This window comes from Balaenoptera musculus, chromosome 13, assembly GCF_009873245.2.
Source record: "Balaenoptera musculus isolate JJ_BM4_2016_0621 chromosome 13, mBalMus1.pri.v3, whole genome shotgun sequence".
Lineage (NCBI taxonomy): Eukaryota > Metazoa > Chordata > Mammalia > Artiodactyla > Balaenopteridae > Balaenoptera > Balaenoptera musculus.
Window position 1 is genome coordinate 36,877,171 of NC_045797.1, and position 20,264 is coordinate 36,897,434.

The 20,264-nt window shown below is 33.6% G+C and overlaps 1 protein-coding gene across 11 annotated transcripts in view; it reads right to left on the reverse strand.

The window, feature by feature from the left end:
- The window catches only part of EHBP1 (EH domain binding protein 1), a 336,395-nt gene that overhangs the window by 37,334 nt on the left and 278,797 nt on the right, over positions 1–20,264 (reverse strand). For 6 of the 11 annotated variants that reach the window (XM_036872664.1, XM_036872662.1, XM_036872660.1 and 3 more), the window contains 5 exons: positions 16,230–16,337; positions 12,960–13,084; positions 10,415–10,553; positions 10,161–10,267; positions 7,348–7,471 (listed from right to left, as the gene is read on the reverse strand). In XM_036872664.1, coding sequence (XP_036728559.1) covers positions 7,348–7,471; positions 10,161–10,267; positions 10,415–10,553; positions 12,960–13,084; positions 16,230–16,337 — 603 coding nt within the window. Of the gene's footprint in view, positions 1–7,346; positions 7,472–10,160; positions 10,268–10,414; positions 10,554–12,959; positions 13,085–16,229; positions 16,338–20,264 lie in introns of all 11 variants that reach the window. The other 5 variants (XM_036872669.1, XM_036872668.1, XM_036872666.1 and 2 more) reach the window with 2 other exon arrangements.

The following is a 20,264-nucleotide window of genomic DNA, read 5'->3' on the forward strand; positions in this document are numbered from 1 at the left end:
TCTCAGAAAATAAACCTGACAAAATTTCTGTGAGCCATTAAAATTCTACAGTCAAATTGGGAAGAAGAAGAAAGAGAAGAGAAAAAAAGACAGGAGCTATGTATAGAGCCAAAAGTGGGATCATCAGTCAAAACAAAAGGCTACTCAAATATTTCATAGAGACAGCTCCCATATATACTTCTACGAATTAGGGTAGTTAGCAAAATAAATACTAGAAAGTGAATTTAAAACAACAGGTACATCTTTTGTGACCTATTACATAAATAATTAATTTTAAGACTAAAACGCTTTAAAGGCACCAAGATAATATTATTTCATTTTTCATTAACAGATTTTAGAATAATACCTCCCCTTAGATATTTTAACTCCTTACATAGTGGAGATGCAAATTTTAAAATATAAAATTAAATGCTTTTGAAGGACACTGAGCTCCCTCTGGTGAAGGCATAACAAGTTTATTAAGTAAGCACCACCTCTGGAATTATAATCCCCTCTGGCTTCTTCCACTGAGTTTATTGGTTCAATTTTCATAACCATTAGCATCATTAGGGCAATGCAGTAATTAAGAGTTGTTAGAAAGTGAATTCTCAAACTGCAGATTAGAAAATTAAACTATTTCCTGATTACATATTAATGGAGCACAACAATAGCAGTTGCCATAAGCTTGGAAGGCAACCAAGGGATAAATCTGTGTACTTAATTACCATAAACAATGGCTGCATAGAAATGAAGTTTTATGCACATTCCCTTCTGTAATATGTCTGATATCAGTACACACTTGACAATTCTTGTTCAATTATCTCTATTATTTAATGCGCTGTGAACGGCTCTGTATAAATAAAATTAACCACCCCAATTACTTTGAATTCATCTAGGGACAACGTAATAAAAAATGTGAAGAATTCTGCATGCCTATTAATCTAAAACATTACAGAAGCTTTCCCATATTCTCCTGTCTATATTTATTTTGTCCACACCTATTTTACTGCTCTACTAATTCAATTATATTTAGCATTGGTGGTCAATAGAGTTTTTGTTATTTAATTAATCCTTACATAGCACCATAAACATGTTCATTATCTGATATCTACAGGGCCTCAAATAGTGAATAGTGCCTATTTAATAACTAACTAAATTTATATCTAACTGAACTTATAAGCCTATGTCTAATCATTAAAAACATTTAAAAAATGCAGACCAAATATATAATTGCGATAAAGTTCAGAATGCAAGTTTTTTTGGGGGTAAAAATGAGAAAATACAGATAAAAGAACCAGGAAGAGATACACATAGTATGAGACAGTTACAAGACCCTTAGGAAGATTTTTTTTTTTTTCCCCCTTAGGAAGATTTTTAATACTTGAGTTGTATTTTGAAGTTTGTACTTACTCAATATCTAGGAGTTACAGCATCCAAAAATCCATCTGTTTAATTCATAGAATACACAGAAGCATAGAAGGTACATTGTTATCATAACAAGATAACTCTGTTTTTGTATCATTTAATGTTGGTCATTATGAAGGGAAAATAAATCAGTGAGATTGGAATTATATTACTCTATACTGTGATCACACAAATGCCTTTTCGTTTTTACACCTTCTGCACATGCCCGTTTTCTTCCTCATTCACAGAGCAAATCTTTTATGATCATATAAAGTATTTCAGGAACATAAGTATAAAACCCTCTGGAAATCTAATAATTTTAAGTATTTAGACTCTAATCAAGAGATGTGACATTGAACCAGTATTCATGCCACTGAAGCACTAATTTTCTATAAGCTCTTGTAATGTACCGATAAACTGTCCCTTTTTTTTTTAAATAGCTGCGATTACATTTTCATATTGAAACAGATCTATATCACATTTTTTAAGAGTAAAACTAAGAGGCTTTAACATAGGAAATGTACATACATATCTAGTGTCATAGATTGTAAGCTGCTAATATAAAAATAATTACATTATTTTAGAAGTCAGTCACTTAAGGTTTTAGTTAGTTTTTCTTTTAACATACCTCAGAAAACCATCTTCAGGTATTCATTAGTAGCTGATCCTAGATTGAAAACTACTCTCTGAAGGCTATAATGCTCAAGTTTCAGAGCCTTATAAAGATTAACAAAGAGCTAGATGTTTCTTTTGAAGAGAAGCTTGTTTTTATCTCTTTGATTATTCCAAATGAGGATGTTTTACAGCCTGATTTTCATGTATATTACATGCTGATGACCAGGGAAGAGAAATAATATTAAGAGGAACATGAGTGTGCTAGGGCTCTAATGGGCCAAATGGATTGGTTAACTGACTTTTTTCATAAGCTAAATGAATATTGATCTGTTTCTTCTGAGTTACTAATTATAAATCATGAAATGGTGATAAAAAGGTACAAAGAATTAGTAATAAGACCCCAGGGAAACCAGAAGTTCACCTCTAAGATGAGAGATGAAGGAGAGACCATGTCATGTGGTGTCTGGAAGCTGGGCTCCAGAGCCCTCAGACTGGGTTTGACTCCTGGTACCACCACCTGAGAACTATATGAATTGGGCAAGCTACTTCCTTCTCTGAGCCTCAGTTTCCTCACTAAAAAAATGTGATTATTAACAGTCCCAGTTATTAAATGGAACCTATCTCATAGGGCCATTGTGAGAGACAAGGAAATAATGTATGTCAAGCATTTTCCATAAAGCCAGACATACAAGAAGCATGTAATAAATATTGGCCATTATTGTTATCTCTAGGTAAAGATAATGGGTAATTCTGGAGATTCAAAGAGAAAGCTTCCCAGTAACAAGTCAAAAATTTTACTTTTTTTTTTTTGTGGGCCCAATTCCCTGCTTTAAAGCAGCTTTAATGTTTACCACATTTGACTCCTCAAAGGTTGAGGTAAAGAGACATTCTGAGAAATGTATAGGAAAGTTATTTCTTTTTATTCTTTTTTCCCTGAGTATATTTAATATTTTTAAATGGTCATTTGCTAAGTTTTTGTAGTGGTTAGTCTACAAAAAGCTATGGAATAAGTATTTGTGGCCCAGGAACTTAAGAAGGTTATCATGATCATTTTATTCAGAGTTTAAAGGTTATAAAGCCAGAAAATGCAATTTTATTGCAATTTTCCCCTCAGAATGTTTAATGTTTACACTCAAAATATAAATAAAATATTGTCACTTAAAAAAACCACAAATCATTAGTTTAAAGCACTACAGTTCTCCAGTAAGAAAGTTTGATAACCATCAAATGAAAACAGATTAGGAATGGAAAAGAAACACCATTCATTATAGTAACACTATTTGCAGCACTTTAGTAAAAGGTCCCATCAACATTTCCATTATAAACTCCATTTTTGCAAGGGTAGCAACATTGCTGGTACAGTTTCATTAGCCCTATACTTACATACAAAATGTCAGCCTGGAACACATGCATGTTTCTAACTAATAAGCTTTAGTGTCCCCAAAGAAGTAATTGTTACAAACTTTAGGTGCTAGAAATTTAAAAATTCCTCCTCTGCAACAATTACAAAAGAAAAACAAAAACAAAACCCACAAAACATTCAGAGCTGATGGAAAAAAGTTCTCTAGTATTTGCATGAGGATATTATAGATCCTAAGATAGGATGGCAGAAGATACTCGCGCGCACTCTCTCTCTCTCACACACAGTATTGTTATTCAATATTCAAACTATCACTGATTTAGGATTACTCAATTTCAGAAGGGACCAGTCATATAAATCTCCACAGCTGAGCTGACTCTGACACAGATGCCTCTCCCCTAAATGAATGTTGGGATCTTTCCAGCCCTTCCCCTGTCATTGCCAGTCTCATCCCTGGTACCTCCCCAGGGGCCCACTTGCTGCAGGACCCACTGAGGCTCTCTCTTACAATCCTTTGCTACTTTCTTGCTAGAGTCTTCTCCCAACATGCCAGGAGAAATGCCCAGAAGTCTAGGTCACCATCCAGTCCCTACTATCCTCTCTCTCAAGATGCAAGAGCTTCAGTGTTAAAGGGATTGGTGCTTAAAATCCAGAGCTGCTCAAGCCCTGGGAACCTAGGACTCAGGTCTAATATAACTATTAGTATTATTTTAGTTACATTTTAAATTAATAGATTTTTGTGGGTTTGTCTGGCCTGTGGATGCTTATAACAGTGCTTCTTTTGGAAAATGTATTCTTCAATTCCACAAATTAACTTCTAAATAAACTTCACAGCCCATTTAAAATTGAGTACAATTCCTTAATACAAAATAGAGAATTACCATATGACCCAGTAATTCCAATTCTAGGTATATAACCCCCAAAGCTGAAAACAGGGATTCAAAGAGATGCTTTTAGACCATGTTCATAGTAGCCAGAAGGTGGAAACAACCCAAATGTCCATCAATGGATGAATGACTCCACAAAATGTGGGATATACATACAATGAAATATTACTTAACCACAACAAAGAATAAAGTAGTGGTACACTACAATATGGTTGAAACTTGAGAATATTATAATAAGTGAAAGAAGTCAGATACAAAAGGATAACTATTGTTTGATTTCACTTATATGAAATATCTAGAATAAAACAATTTCAGAGAGACAGAAAGTAGATTAGCGAGTCCTAGGGGACCATGAGAGGAGAAAATGAGGAATTAATGAGTACAGAGTTTCTGTTTAGGGTGATGAAAAACTCTGGAAATAGTGGTGGTGATTGTACAATACTGTGAATGTAGTAAATGCTACTGAATTGTACATTTTAAAATGGTTAATTTTATACGTGAATTTCAAATCAATACAATTAAAAATTGTATACAGTCAGTACCTACAAGTATATAAAAATTGAAATAGCCGGTAAAGTATGCTTTTGCTATAAAAAAGATATAGTGGGAAAAGAGAACTGTCTCAAGAGCTAGAAAACCTAAAAACTTGGGTTCAAGCCCTAACTCAGCTGTTAGTAATTAGGCCATCTTATATGAGCCATTTTCCCTATCTGAGGCTCAGTTTTATCATGTAAAGAATATGGATACTATCTGCTCTGCTTAATTCTAAGGCTGAGATTCAGAAAGTACACAAAAACTCTAACACACCAGAGAAAAGGTACTAGCTTCTATAATAAATGAAAAGTTGGAAGTATGGGAACCCCAAAAAGGAAAAGGATGAATAAATATATGCTTTTCCTTTCTAACACCTTATCTTTTACTTCAGTTGTTACCCAGGCTTTAGGCAAATCTTGGGAGACCATTATTTGAGCTGGAGGAGGTTCAATACAATCCAGGGGGATTCTTGGCATTTATCAAGTTGGGGAACCAAGTCTAGCAGATCCAGTCTAGACTAGATTCTGTCCTGTGTAGTATGGAATACAAAGCCCTGAAGAGATTCTAGAATCAATCTGTAGTCCCTGACTATCTTTCAGATGATAAATGATCTCTAGTTGGGGCCACTACAAAGCTTCACTGGTAATATGTAGTATGGGGAGGAGAACTTGAGTCTATTTTGGTTAGAACCCTCAATAAATCAGGCTCCAAGTGTGAAACAAGGAAAGGAAACAGAATTTCTAGCTTTTTCTCTTGTGACACAAGGCTCTTTTATAGTAACATCTAATTTATCCAACACAAAGAGGAAAGGTGGTCTACTTGAAAGAATTTAAAAAAAAAAGTCTCCTTAAAATATATAAAGGAAATAATTTAAAAATGTATTACAGAAATTACACTACCTAGTATTTACATTTTTAATATAGTTAACATAATATTTTCAAAAACCTTCAGAGACCAAAGGAAAAATGCAAATGTGAAGCCATATGTTGGTTTATGGCATATCTGTTGAATCCACACAAAAGTCTATGTATATGAATGAGCATACATGTAACTTGTTAGGGCGATGATAAACATGTTCTAGGTAACTTGGCATAGCAGGAAGGGTATGGTATAATAGGGTTCTGGTGACTTGCATGCTAGTTGAAGGTCAGCCTGATCTATGTGGCACTGAGCTTTTCCTGTGCCTCTGTCTCCTCTGTATAATAAGAAGGTTAGGTAATAGTTTTCAAAAAATAAAAAAAACCTTTTTTTGTTTTGTTTTAAATTTTAACCAGTAGAACCTTTTCTTTAAATGAACTCATCCAAGAAGCCCGCTATTTCAGATAAATAAACTCAGAGCTACTCTGTTTGAAGTAAGGTAAGAAACCCAGACGTCTACCTGCTTGCTCCCTTATTGTCCTGCCAGCCCCGAGGTGTCTCTGAAGAAGCCCTAAAGTCTCCACAGAACACAGCTTGAAACCAATCCGGCCAGATAAAGCCAAAGGTCTCTTCACATTCTAGTATGTTCTGATTTCACTAATGTAGGCAATTTTCAAATGTCCCATATAAATGCTTATTTCTGGAGGAGTTCTTTAATTATAAATATATCTTTGGCAAATAGAGAAGAAAAAGTTCAAGAAAGCTTTCCAATCCTAATCTACTACTAATTTACTAATCTACTTTACTAATCTACTTTAACACTGCCATAAAATTAAAGCAATTAATTAGATTAAAGGAATAGATTTTTCCACTTACATTTTGACATTTTTTTACTTAATATAGTGTACTTTTAATTTGGTATGAATGATTTGAATTTATTTCCCATTTTTACCCCTTTTGTAGGAGCAGCATTTTAAAGAAATATATATGTAGAGACATATATTTTAAGGAAATATATATATCTTTAAAATATACACACATACAGTTTTTTTTTTTTTCCAATAGCTTACTGTACACTTAGATCTATTCAATCACTATTGGCAATCAGCATTAAATGCCAATCTACCCTCTGGTTAGGAGCTAACTTGCTGCTCTAAACCATTTTTACAAACCTTCCTATATACCTTAATCCTTTCAAATGCAACTGTGACACAAAGTATTACAGACATTTAAAAACCAGTTCTCTTGAAAAAAAATTGTGGAGCATCAGTAACCAGATAGTATTCTCAAATTTCAGTGATCTAGTCCGTGGAGATGTCCCCTATGCATAGTGCTCTGTTTCATGCAGTACATGGCTTTAGCTGGCCAAATCTTTTTTTTTTTCCCAATGAATCAGTAGAACAGTGAAGATCTTACTTTTTTTTTAAGCAGTGGCATATCAATGAGGCACAGATGTGTATTCCAACTCTGCATGGATGAGCACACTGTTCAATAGTGCTGGCTCACACGGTATCAGGGCGAGTTATCACTTCCCATGAAGGCACTCTTATCACCAGGGCCCAGAGAGGTGGCTGCAAATCGCAGCCTTTTTATTTTCAAGGCAGTTCTGCTGAACATTCAGGCTTCAAAGATTCACACTTCCAAAACTCTATAAGAGTTTGTGAACGCTCAATTTGCCAAAACTGTTTACAGTGTAATTGGGCACCGTACCTGTGTCCATGAGATAGCGAAGGCGCTTCTCCACCAGCGCGGCACGGGTGTCAATTTGCTTTTGCTCATTCTCTAGTGCTGCCAATTCTCCTACAACATACTGACTGGTGTCTTTGAACCCTTTCTGTTAACGAGAACAAACAGGAAAGAAAAAAAAATCACTTGTAAGTTGCATTTTTCCTTTCTACAAACACTTAGTAAAGCACTTACCTAGAGAACCAAATACGCCCTTAGTATCACTCTTAGTACCTAAAAGCAACGCCCTGTGATTCAAAAAATTTTCATATGAATTATAAATATTGCAAAACTTTTGTAAATAGAGAAAATCGTGGCTGTTTAGTATTATATTTATAATTTAACACCCAGATTTGCCAGATTTAAAAAGTTAACACTAAGTAAGAAAAAATTCTCCTTAGAGTTGAGTCAGAGTGATTTAAGCATGGACAAGGAGAGAAGATAATTTTCCCTTGGTGACTGTCAAAACAAACACCAATGACATCTTTAATTCAAAAGTGTAATATATAAAAATGGAATTTAACTAAGGAATTGCTTCTTAAAGAATCTATCCTGAAAAAAATCAGATTTGTTCTTACAAAAATATAAAATTAAAAAGATACATTTCTTCTTTTCATAGTAACTATACTATTTAAAGTATTTTTAAAAAATGATAAAAGAGAAGTTTCTAATATCTCCAGTTTCCCCTCCAGCTGGCTTCTGTACTTTAACATGTCATTCTGTTGATGTATTACTAATTATTGTAGCTGCGAATTCTAACTTGACAGGTGGTTTCAAACCTTGCTACACTGGATCTAATGCCACCAGTACACTGATTTGGTTAATCTTCCATTTAACCAAATTTGGATTTCAATCTGAAATTTTACTTTTTACAACCAAGCATGTTAAAATAAATTATCCTTAGAAGTTTTATTTGAAGTAGCAGTTCTATTATAAAGTACCAATATAGGCTTACTTTTTATTTTCCTATTACAAATCGAAATCGTTAGGGGGCAGGGTTATTCATGGTATAGTACCAAACTGATAAATTATAGCTTCCTTTGGAATGCTTGTTTGTCTTGTGGCATTTCTAGGGGTTAGTTTCCTAAGTAGCTGAGAAATACTGAAGAACTGCTTAAGTGATTACTCTCACCACTACCACTACTAATATCAGCATTTACAATATTTATTCAGAGAAATAAATGTGAACAACGTTCTTGTGTCAAATCCCTTCCCTACCTAGAAGCATATTAATCTCTAAGAAGCCATGAGGAATTATCTTTCGTTACTCCTTAAACAAGAAACAAAATCAAGAATCATGTTATTTACGAGGATATTTTGGAATTCTCATAATCAACAAACCTGTCTAACCATACGTATAACTTATTTATCTTTGGAACCAGTAAACTGTACTCACACATGAACTCAATTTAAACCAGCTTATTGTTAAACTGACTATGGTAGTTGACAAACTTAAAGCTGAAATATTTTTAAAAATCATGAAATTGATAATGTCTCAGGATAGACTGATCAAATAAGTTACTGTATTTTTAAAAGATTCATACAAAGTGGATATTCTCCCATCTCACTATGAAATAAAACAGAAAAACTATAACAACAGAATAAATGCTAATGGTAGCTTTAAAATCTGGAATCTGGTGAATGCTTTTCGTATCTATCTGTCAGACAGCAGAGCATTTTCAAAAAGGACTATTCTCATTTCCATCCAGAGGGACAAAACAAACATAGTAAAAGCAACAAAGATATAAGAAAACAGAAGTGATAAGCAACACATAAACTTCATTGCTTGTACTGATTGGTTCAGTTAAAAATAGTAACAAAGTTTATAGTCAGATTTCTTTAGTGTGAGTATATAGTACACTCAAATATTCTGTATCTTATAAATTATACCAAATATTTCATCAGGATATACCAGTTAGCTCTTCTATGTATTAAGACGTGCCAGGTTTTAGTAAAACAACTTTAAAACGAGAACTTAAAAATGAGAAGTTTTTACAGCTCTAAAATGTAGTTTGTAACTCTGACTACATTTGCAAGGATTTTAAAATCCATAATAGACAATTTTAACAGTAAAAACAAAGAAAATATTTATACAAACTGGAGATAATAATAATTTTTTAAAAAGTAGCACCATTAAAGAGAGCAGCGCTTCCAGACAAAAATTCAAGTTAAAACTTGTTCTTCCTGCTTCTGTCCCGCAGCTGTCCATCAAAAGCAGCTTTCTCCCTGCGGTCTATCAAATATTTCCCTCACAAATCAATTTTACACATGATCAGCCCATACCCCTACTGAGCTGAACCTCCCCGTTAATTAAGTGAAGAAATTACCATATATATTATATTAATGCAAACATCATTCAGCTAGTAATTCACGGCTGATCTGGATAATGGAAAGGTTGAACACCCATTAACCCAAGCCAACAAAATGGGTTGGCTGAGAAATTCTAGCAGGTCTCATGTGACTTTTCCCTCTAACTGCAGCTCTGCGGTATCTGCTATTGTAATAATTAAAATCCTCCCAGTAGATCAATACTGGAATCTCTTTATGGGAAGTGCCCTGATGGAAATGTCTCAAGGAAGCTGGGGCTGTGGAACTCTGAAAAATTCATTTTTTTTATCTGACAATTATCACCACACTGCAGACTAATTCAACAGTGCACCCCTCTCACTCTGCTTTGAATGCACTGGAGATTGACATCTTAAAAAACCTAACATCTCATTTTAACAAATAAAGGCACTATTTCCACATACAGTTTGGAATTATCAGCAATCATGAAACCACACAAAAAATTAATATACATTAAGCACTTCATCTTCTGATGGCTTCCTCTGAGTTTCAGTTATTGCTGCCTTCTCCTCATTTCCTTTCTTTGTATCTTCCTGTATTGATCTCTGCCTTTTCATCTCTTAAAAAAAAAGGGAAAGACATGTAAAATTATTATAAAGCTTGATATTTGTGTATTGAAATGTGGATTTACATTATCAGCTTCCATATATATATATAAATATTGTTAAATCATAAGATGGGAAAACATTTAAAAAAGTGTTCCTACCTGGTCTATTCTCGACATATTGACTGAAAGACTGAAGTTGAGTTTTTCTTACTGTAGAATCCTTGCTAAACACAACAGGATTTCTAAATCGTTCTGTTGCTTTTTGTAATAGCTCAGTTCGGAGATCTTCTGTGCCATTCTAAAAGTGAAACAAATGTGGTAAGAGAGTCCTGATCTTATAAACGTGAAATTACACATTAGTAAAACAAGTTTTACTGATTTAAGATAATGCCAACTTAGAAACGTTTTGAAAGAAAAAAGGACTATAAAGAGATGTTCTAAATAGCTCAACGGCAAGGTCTGTTGCCTGTAACTGAAACCTTTGGGAGACATGGTTTAAATGGAGGATCATTCTTGATAACCGTGATTCATTAGATACTGTGAACCCCCATGTCTTCTTCTGATGATATGTATCATTTAAAAGCCACACTGCCTCTGTCTACCACTGCCCCACCACCCCAGCCCCACTATTCTGCCCCATCTGTTTGTACAGTCCCACAGACTTGTATGACAAGAAGAACTAGTTTCTAATTTTATGCCCATTGAGATAAACCACTAATGCTGGATGAAGGCTAAAAGGTAGGATTATAACACTACCCCACTGAACTGCATTTCATCAGCTATAACTTTCCAAAGCCAGATTTGTAAGTAAGCCCTTTACAGCTAAGGAAACTACAATTATCTTTTCCAGAGCTTCCTATGTTAATACTGGTAACAAATTCAAATGGTTCTATCAACAAGAAATATCCCAGAAGACTGAACCACTGCAGTGTGTGGAAGCCGCAGATACCGTGGTGCTGTGTACCAAACAAATATTTCATTTTATACCTAATCTTTTATTATTTTTATTAAGTGTTTTGAAAGTAAATAGGGAAAGGCTAAGATGCATGACTAATAGCTAAGCCTGCTGAATGCTGAAACTGGTTATCAAAAGCTACCAAGACTTTGCCCTTCCTCTGCATTGAGACAATCAGTAATGAGGGAGTCCTCCAATGGCCTATTCTCTAGCCTCAAGGAGGCCTGGGATACAGAATCCTCAAGGGAAGGTAACAGTTTATCCTTTTCCACAAACACAGAATGCCTCATTTATAAACGTGTAAACTGCATTTTATTAAAAAAATAAAACCCCAAATCAATGCTGAAAGCTTCAAGAGAACAGATGGACTCTATATGTTCTTTATAAGCACCATTTAAAAAATCTTAACTAAAAAGATCCATACAAAGACAAGCTGTTTAAAGCACACATTTTGTTGGAATAAGTTTGAAAATAACTACATTTAAGAGCTTTTTGGAAAGCAAAAACAACTGCATCTGTTTAGATAATTAAACCATAAAAATACCTCTGTTTTATTTTTTTAAGTTATATATTTATTATTAGTATCATGCTTATAATATGCTAGCTATGTAGCTAGGAGAGAAACAATTATGGTCTTTATTTATTTGTTTGTTTGTTTGTTTAAGAAAAGTGTGTATTCTACTGTTATCATAATAACTGCCCAATAGTCTAAAACTCAAGTCTTTACCAAAATAAACAAACACGGCTAAATTTTTTGAGGCCTGGCAACATGCTAAAATATCAGTGCGATTAGCCAGCAAATCCCATCTTAAGAAACCTTTTTATGACTAGGGACTTCTGCCACTTTACAAATGTATTCCTCTAAACCCACTAATTCAGTTAGCCTTTTCAATCCATTGTATTGTTCTTAGTCCAGCTTCATTCTGCATTAAATCCAGTGCAGAAAGCTAAATTGAACGCAAAAAATCAGACCTGATCCAGGCTTCCTTTTGTTCAAAGATAGTGACCAAAAGTCCTCTGGTGCTGCCACACACTTTCATCACCAATTTATAGAAACCGACAGTATAAGGGAAAAGCAATGAAAGTCATTGTTTTGGGACTTCAAAGCATCTCTATGTCAGGGGAAGGAAATCCTTTCAGTCAGCAGGGCAGTCCCCATAGTCCGCAGGTGGGTGAAAAAGTTATACAAGACTAGAAATGCCCTAAAGCTAGAGAAATATTTACGATACAGTGCAAGGAAAAGGGGGGATGGCTTGAGTGGGGATAATATAAATACTACAAATCATCATCATTATCATCATCATCTTATAATGTTGCATTTTGGCTAAAATCTTACACAAGGTAAGATTTATATTGGCACAAAGCACATGCAAGTATCTTAAAAATTTATATTCACATACCATCTTCAGGAATTAATTCATCTTAACAGGTCAAAGGCTGAAGATGATAGAATATGCTAGAATTCTCTTAGCAACATTCTCGTTAGCAAAATACAAATGCATACAGAAGTCAAGAATAGTTTTTACTTTTACTGACATATCAACTTAAAGTAGTAGTTTCTCTGAAAAACAGTACCTGAATACTGATTACCATACTGGTATCTAATTTATTGGCTATTTAATAAAAATTTGTATATCTTAATCTTAATGTGAAGAATTTGGTAAGAAACTGACTTTAGGATTATGAAGTGCCAGTGGAAATTAGAATACACAGATACTAAGTCAAATATTTTAAACAAGTAAGATTTACCTTAATGTCTTGCTCTGAACTTTCAGTTATAGCTTTGTGAGCAGCGCTGGAAGGTGAATTTGCCACCTGTGGCTGAGTGTCTAGGAGTTTCTTCAGCTTCAAGTCCACCAACTTAGTGTTTTGTTCTGTTAAATATGCAAATACTATGAATAACTGTATGAGATGCATTTAGATGTGTAGGCTATCAATTTAAAGGACTTCATAAAAATATTACTATATTGAAAAAAAAGAGAAGCAGAACTCTTTATATATATATGTATGTATATATACATAAACTATACTACATACCATATAACTATAGTATAACTAAGTAGTCTTTAGGCATATTGACTATATTCCCTTTTTAAAAATTGAGACATAATTGATATGTAACATTGTGTAAGTTGAAGATGTACAATGTGTTGATTTTATACATTTATATATTGCAATATGATTACCACCATAGCATTAGTTAACACTTCTATCATGTCACAAAATTATCATTTCTTTTTTGTGGTGGGAATAAATAAAATCTAGTCTCTTAGCATATATTCTGGTGTGTGTGTGTGTGTGTGTGTGTGTGTGTGTGTATGATATACATTCATATATATGTACTTTTCCCCAAAATCAGTCCCCTTAAAGAATATAGTCAACATGCCTAAAGGCTATTTAGTTATTCTATAGTTAATAGCAGCTATGCTTACCTGAAAACCTAAGCCCATATTTGATGTACATATTTATATTAGCAACAGTATAGGCTGTACATAATGAAACAAGGTATTACAAAGTAGGTATTTAAAAGAGGTAACACATTTGATTATAAATTATATTATTTTATTGTTTCAATTCTTCTAGTATATTAAATTTAGACATATAATGCCATATTAAGTTCTTAACATGATCTTAGACAGTCATGTACACACTGTTAGAATCCAATGTTCCAATGTTTATGGGTATACATATATACCCAGCGTTGAAACAGGGTATATGTTTACAAATACCTTCTAATCAGAGGGCAGAAGTACAATAAAGATTATCACATTTTGGAATGTCTGAAATATGGATAGAAATTTAAAATAAATAAAAAATGGCTATAACTTTAAAAAAACAATTTCAAATTATTTTTAGCAAGTAAATTAATCTTTATTTAATAAAATAGTTCAGAAGCGAATGGAAACAAATAATTCTATTTAAACAAATTCACTCAAAGCAACTCTTTAATAAAATGATTATAAAAGACATGCCAACCATTTGATGAATGATATTTTTCATAAAGGTTAATAAGTTTTCTAATTGTAAGACCCTTAATAAATGCTATTATCATTACTTTCATGCAAATTGGTCAGTTTATATTGCCAGGCTTCTCTTTTAAACAATATCTGATGAACTATGGTCAAATCAAGATAAAGATTAAACAACTTATTATTAAAAAATTATGACTTTAATATACATATTAAAAAAAGAATTTTGGGGAAAATAAAGCCAGGATAAAAAATCATAATGTATGCTACATGCTTCCAGATTCCAGTTTGCATTCCTATTTCTTACTGCCATGAAATAAACCATAGTCTGAATTGGAAAGTCTGTCCTATGCACTCGCCAACACTTACTGGCATGCTGGAGAGTTGTAAACAATATATTAGTTAACTCCAAAAACAGGAAGACTGAGATGTGTTTTCTTTTTAGGTATACAAAAAGTAGGAAGAGTGTTTTTAAGAAGGACAAGAATCAAGCCTGTTAGGCCTAATATTAACCAACCCTTAAATACATTAAAATATCCCACAAAGTTGCTATAACTAAAACTAGAAAATTCTCCTTACCTTACCCAAGAAAGGGCTAACTTCTCCTGTCTTCATAATCTATTGTTAAATCAGGAAATATGTACCACTTATTGTCACTGATTTTATACTTCCATGAATCGAATGTTAAGGCTTTAATTCTGTACTTCTGGATGCCCTCCGTGGTAAAGAGATGATACTGGTTTCTACTAAAGACTTTGATGGTGGTTGTGGTGAGAGGGTGGATAAGCAACAACAAAAATTTTTTTCAAAAAGAAAAATCAAACTTACCCAAGTTCTAAAGTATTTTAAATAGAAATAAGTAAAACGCAGTCTTAATTTGGGGTTAAATTTTTTTTAAGTTTCGTTAAATATCAGCATTCTCCTGGACTTGTACAATTATAAATATACTGACCTGTATCTAGTAAAAGTATTATTTAATACTAGACCATGAAGGAGCTACTGACAAAAGACACAGATTTTTTTGGGTGCTCTCTATAGTTAGGAAGACCATGTTTGATTGTTTCTTGGAGAAGTAACAGCATGATTTCAAATAGGAAAGAAACAAAGCAAGTTAGCATTGTAGGGACATGCCAGGGCTGGGAAGAATACCTGCTCTCCCTCCCTGTAGCTTTTTACAGGAAAAGATAAATATTAGGGTTTTCACTTTCTTACCTTTAAGTTTAAAGAGACTGCCAAAGACTTTTTATTGCTATAAGAATGCAATTCAATAAGTATTTATGGAACCTCTCACATATACAAAGCTACCTGCTGCTGACTAATAAAGGTAGTGCATATGGAACACTCATCTACTTAATCATCAGCAAGTACCTTTATATTTTATACAGTAACTCAGAAGTTCAATTGCAAATGTGATTATCGGTATAATATTTATTGATATACAATATGAGATGAATTTAATAGTAATCTATATAAGCAGTTTTCAAAGAGTTTTATTGTGATCAGTTATTAAGTATGTATAAAATAATTTATTAGTAGTAATATTTAAATATTTAAGGTAAGCACAAAATTTATAAAATAATATTACCACTAAGACTATCAATTCCAAACCAAATCAGAAAATCTGATCCATGGTTTAGATGTACATTTGAAGCATTCCATAGGTACTACATCTATACCTTACAACATCACAACAAAATATTTAGGCTGAGAAGGGAACCAATCATAAAATGTCTACAAATTGTCCCATATAACATAAAATATAAAACTGAATCTTAGTAATAAGAGAAAAACTAAAATTTGTTATTTCAATTTTATTGCTAATTTTAACATTAAGCCTAAAACAAAATAATAACATAAAATTGACGGAAAGTGGATTTAGCTAAATGATTTGTGAGGGTGTAAGATGTAATAAAACTACTAAAAGAACTTATTATCATGATTAATGAGATAATAAAAAAAATAACAGTTTTAATAGTTAATAAACAGTTATAATAAAAATATAAGAGTTTGCCATGCAGCAGGACACAAAGTATTTATAATTTGAAATTACCGGGAGTATCAAGGTCATTTTCTAAGTTAGTAAGTTCATCTCCACCTCCTACAACAAAGCCTTCGGAAATCTCCTCGTTAGTATCTATCTCAACTTTATCATTTTCATCTGTAGGAAAATGTAGCAATAATGTTAGTATATTATTTCTATTTTGTATCATTTGTTAGAAACACTAAGGAAAAAAATTAGTATTGTAATGACAGTTCAAATTCAGGTCTGACACAGATGAGCAAGTTAAGAAATCAGTTTTAAGTTACTTTTTCACTACTGGATTAACATTTATATTTTACATTCATATGTCAAAGATGAATTGTCACATCAAAGCAGATGCAAAAATTTTGACAATTTGTCACATGCTGTCTCTGAATCACTGAGCTCCTTGAATCCCTATGTTTTAAAATGTAATCTACTGGTAATCTCTAATAACAGTACACAAAAATAAAGTTGGGGAACTTCCCTGGTGGCACAGTGGTTAAGAATCCGCCTGCCACTGCAGAGGACACAGGTTCAAGCTCTGGTCCGGGAAGATCCCACATGCCGTGGAGCAACTAAGCCCGTGCGCCACAACTACTGAGCCTGCGCTCTAGAGCCCACAAGCCACAACTACTGAGCCCGCGTGCCACAACTACTGAAGCCCGCACGCCTAGAGCCCATGCTCAGCAACAAGAGAAGCCACCACAATGAGAAGCCCGCGCACTGCAACAAAGAGTAGCCCCCGCTCGCTGCAACTGGAGAAAGCCCGCGCACAGCAATGAAGACCCAACACAGCCAAAAACAAACAAACCAACCAATAAAAATATTAAAAAAAAATAAAGTTGGTTTGGTAACAAAGTCATCAAATAACGTTTCTAAATTTCACATTTTTATCATTTATTAGATATAAATGTATAAAGAAACAACTCATTCTTCATAAACTTGTAGCTATATTTAAATCATTTGCATGAAGACTTGAATGCTTTTGTGCTATTAATGAAATATTATCAAAAGCATTATGAATTAAGAGACAAGATTGAGACGAGAATAGACAGTACCTTTATGCAAAAGAAAGTTCAGAAACAATTAAGACAGTACATCTTGGAAGACATAAGGCTGGTAGAAACACTTGTTATTCAAAAGTAAATACATGGGAATAAGGTAGTCACACTATTTTTTTATACACTTAGCAAAATGTCTTAGGTCATAATTAATTAATGGTATTATTTTTAAAAAGATTTCTATTACATATTTTTCCTTTTTAAACCCTAGTGATAAAAATGGTTAAGTAATTTTGAACATTATACATTTAAAAAGTCATAGCACTAATTTGACTTGTATATTAGAAGTTAAGCTTTAAATTCCGCTATTGACAGGCAATGTACCTTTTGGAGAAATATCTGTCTAGCCCTGGGAGTTGAAGAATATCCCTACTATTCTACAGTTTATTTTTCATAGGGCAACTTTTATTAATAATGAGGTGTTCCAAAGGTTATTACAATTGAGAAATACTAAATTCTATAGCTTTGGCTTAAACCTTCAATATTTGTCCTTTTCCCTGTAGAGCTTTGTGTTTGATTTTGGGCTTCCCAAGTAAATATTTACTATGAGCATTAATATTAATAATAGTTTACATTTATTGAAGACTTCCTATGTACTATGTAAGCCATTTAGAAGAATACAACACAAATAAAAAGAATAAGAAATGCCCCCAGGGGAGAAGCACTGCTAAATGCTTTCAAATCGCTAAGGTATTATACTTGGCTATATTATTTAAGTACAATTAGTTGAGAGAGCTTTTCTAATCAACTATGCTTAGTACAACTATTTGACTAATTTCATAAAAGTCAGTACCTTCATCTTCATTATCCTCAAAAATTCTTCTCTAAATAATTTTGTAGTAAAGGGAAATGAATTAACAAATATTTCCTGAGTGCCAAGTAAGTATGCAGAACACTTCCTCTTATCAGAGATAGTTTACTACCCATAGTTCTTAGAGTACAGTACTTTGTTGCTGCAATCAGCCTTTATTGGTTACTACTGACCAGAATTAATATAGAGTGAAAACAAAAAATTAAACATTCATTCATTTATTTATTCAAGAAACTTCTACTATACGCCGGATCTGCAATTTACAAAACACTGCTAGATGTTGAAGAGATACCAAGTTGTATAAGACACTTATTCCACCTTAAAGTTATACATTCAAATGACTATGACTATAATACCATGTAGGACAGTTAAGTGTTATGGGGTAAAAATAAGGTATAGAGCAAATTCAAGGGAGGAAAAGATTATTCTTTGCCAGTAGCACCAGGAATTATTTTTTGGAAGCACTAACCTTTAAATTGGGTCTTCAGAAATGTACAGGATTTCAAAAAGTACAATTGAGAGAAGGGCACTACAGGCACGAGAGCAGGAAAGGGTAGGTTATGTTCAAAGAATGGTATAAAGTCTTATTTTGCTCAAGCATACTTAAAGGGAAATAACGGGAGGTAAGACTTGAAAGGTAAAACTGCAGAGAGCATTGAAGGGTAGGATAGGAAGTTTAAATTTTACTTGGTAGGAACGGAGAGACATTTGTGTTCAAACATGATCAGCAATGTGCTGTTTAACAGACAGCAGTCTATATAAGCAGTTTCTTACCACAGTGTTTCATGGTAATCAGTTGTGAAATATTTATAAAATAATTACTAGTAATATAAGCACTGAAGCTTATGTTGTTTTTTTTTTATAAATTAGAGTAGCTCCAGTATTATTCCTAAAATATCACTCTTGCTTACATTCTGATATGCCTTCACATGTGAAAGAAAAAGTGGTCCAGGGATTGCACATGGAAGTGCAATCCCTGGAGCCGTGTGACAGCATCCTTCATGCGAGATTGCTGAGTAAGATGTTGGACTCTAGCACAGAAAGGCTGGAGGCAGGAAATCCAAGCTGGAGACTGTTATAACCTCCAGGTAAGTAGTATGGAGAGCTTAACCTATCATAAAAGAACTGGGAGTGGGTATGACTCGAAAACAAACTGGATATTGGGTGGTTGGGGGAGGGATACCGAGGAGAGGAAGAGTGAGGCAGATGACTCTCCAGCCAGTGACTAGAAGGACAGCACTGCTATGAAAAGAAGCTAAGTCTGGAACTGTGGTTGGATATGGGTACTTCAGGTCCTGGGGTTATGCAGTGGGATATTCATTACCCCTTTACACCAGTGCCAGGCTCCTGTGTGATGTTAAACAGGTGCGATTCATTTTATTTCCCGGCTAAATGAAATCTCTATCTATACTACCACTCACCAGTAATGCTGAGTGGGTTAACTCAATGTTTATATATGTATTGTTAACCTTAGATAAAAGGATTACTAGTTGGGAAGGGGAAAAGTAAAAATTGATCTCCCATACAGCTCAGGTTTTCTTAAGAATAGGTTTCCACTTTCTTTCCATTCACTGACTTCAGGTTTACAATGAACACAAATTCTTTTCAATAGTTAAAATGTTACACATTTCTTAACACCTGTCAAAATACTCTAAATGCATTTTAGCAGAATTAAAGTGCATGTTTGTCTTTGTGTGTGTGTTTAAAATATTACACATTATATATATGATATATATAAGATTATATATATCTTTATGGCTAACCACTGAAAATCCAGTAGGTAAGCGTGGCAGAAAGTAAACTAGAGATCCAATACACAATGGAAGGTGGTTTGCAAGCATGGCATGTATAATGTATGTAGGAAAAGGTAAAAAGAGATTGTATATACACTGGAATGAGACAATGCATTCCAGCTGACACTGCACAGCACTATAAGCAAAATGAGGATCCCAATGGTATGATTAATAGCACAGCAATAAGGCCAGTCTTACAACACTTATCATTTATAAATAAACTGAATGAAAAATCAGGATATCTGGTGACAGTAAAAAAAGAATATCTGCACTTTTAAAAAAAGAAATTAAGGCTACCATTAAAAACATATTCACAGGGACTTCCTTGGTGGTGCAATGGTTAAGAATCCGGCTGCCAATGCAGGGGACACGGGTTCAAGCCCTGGTCTGGGAAGAT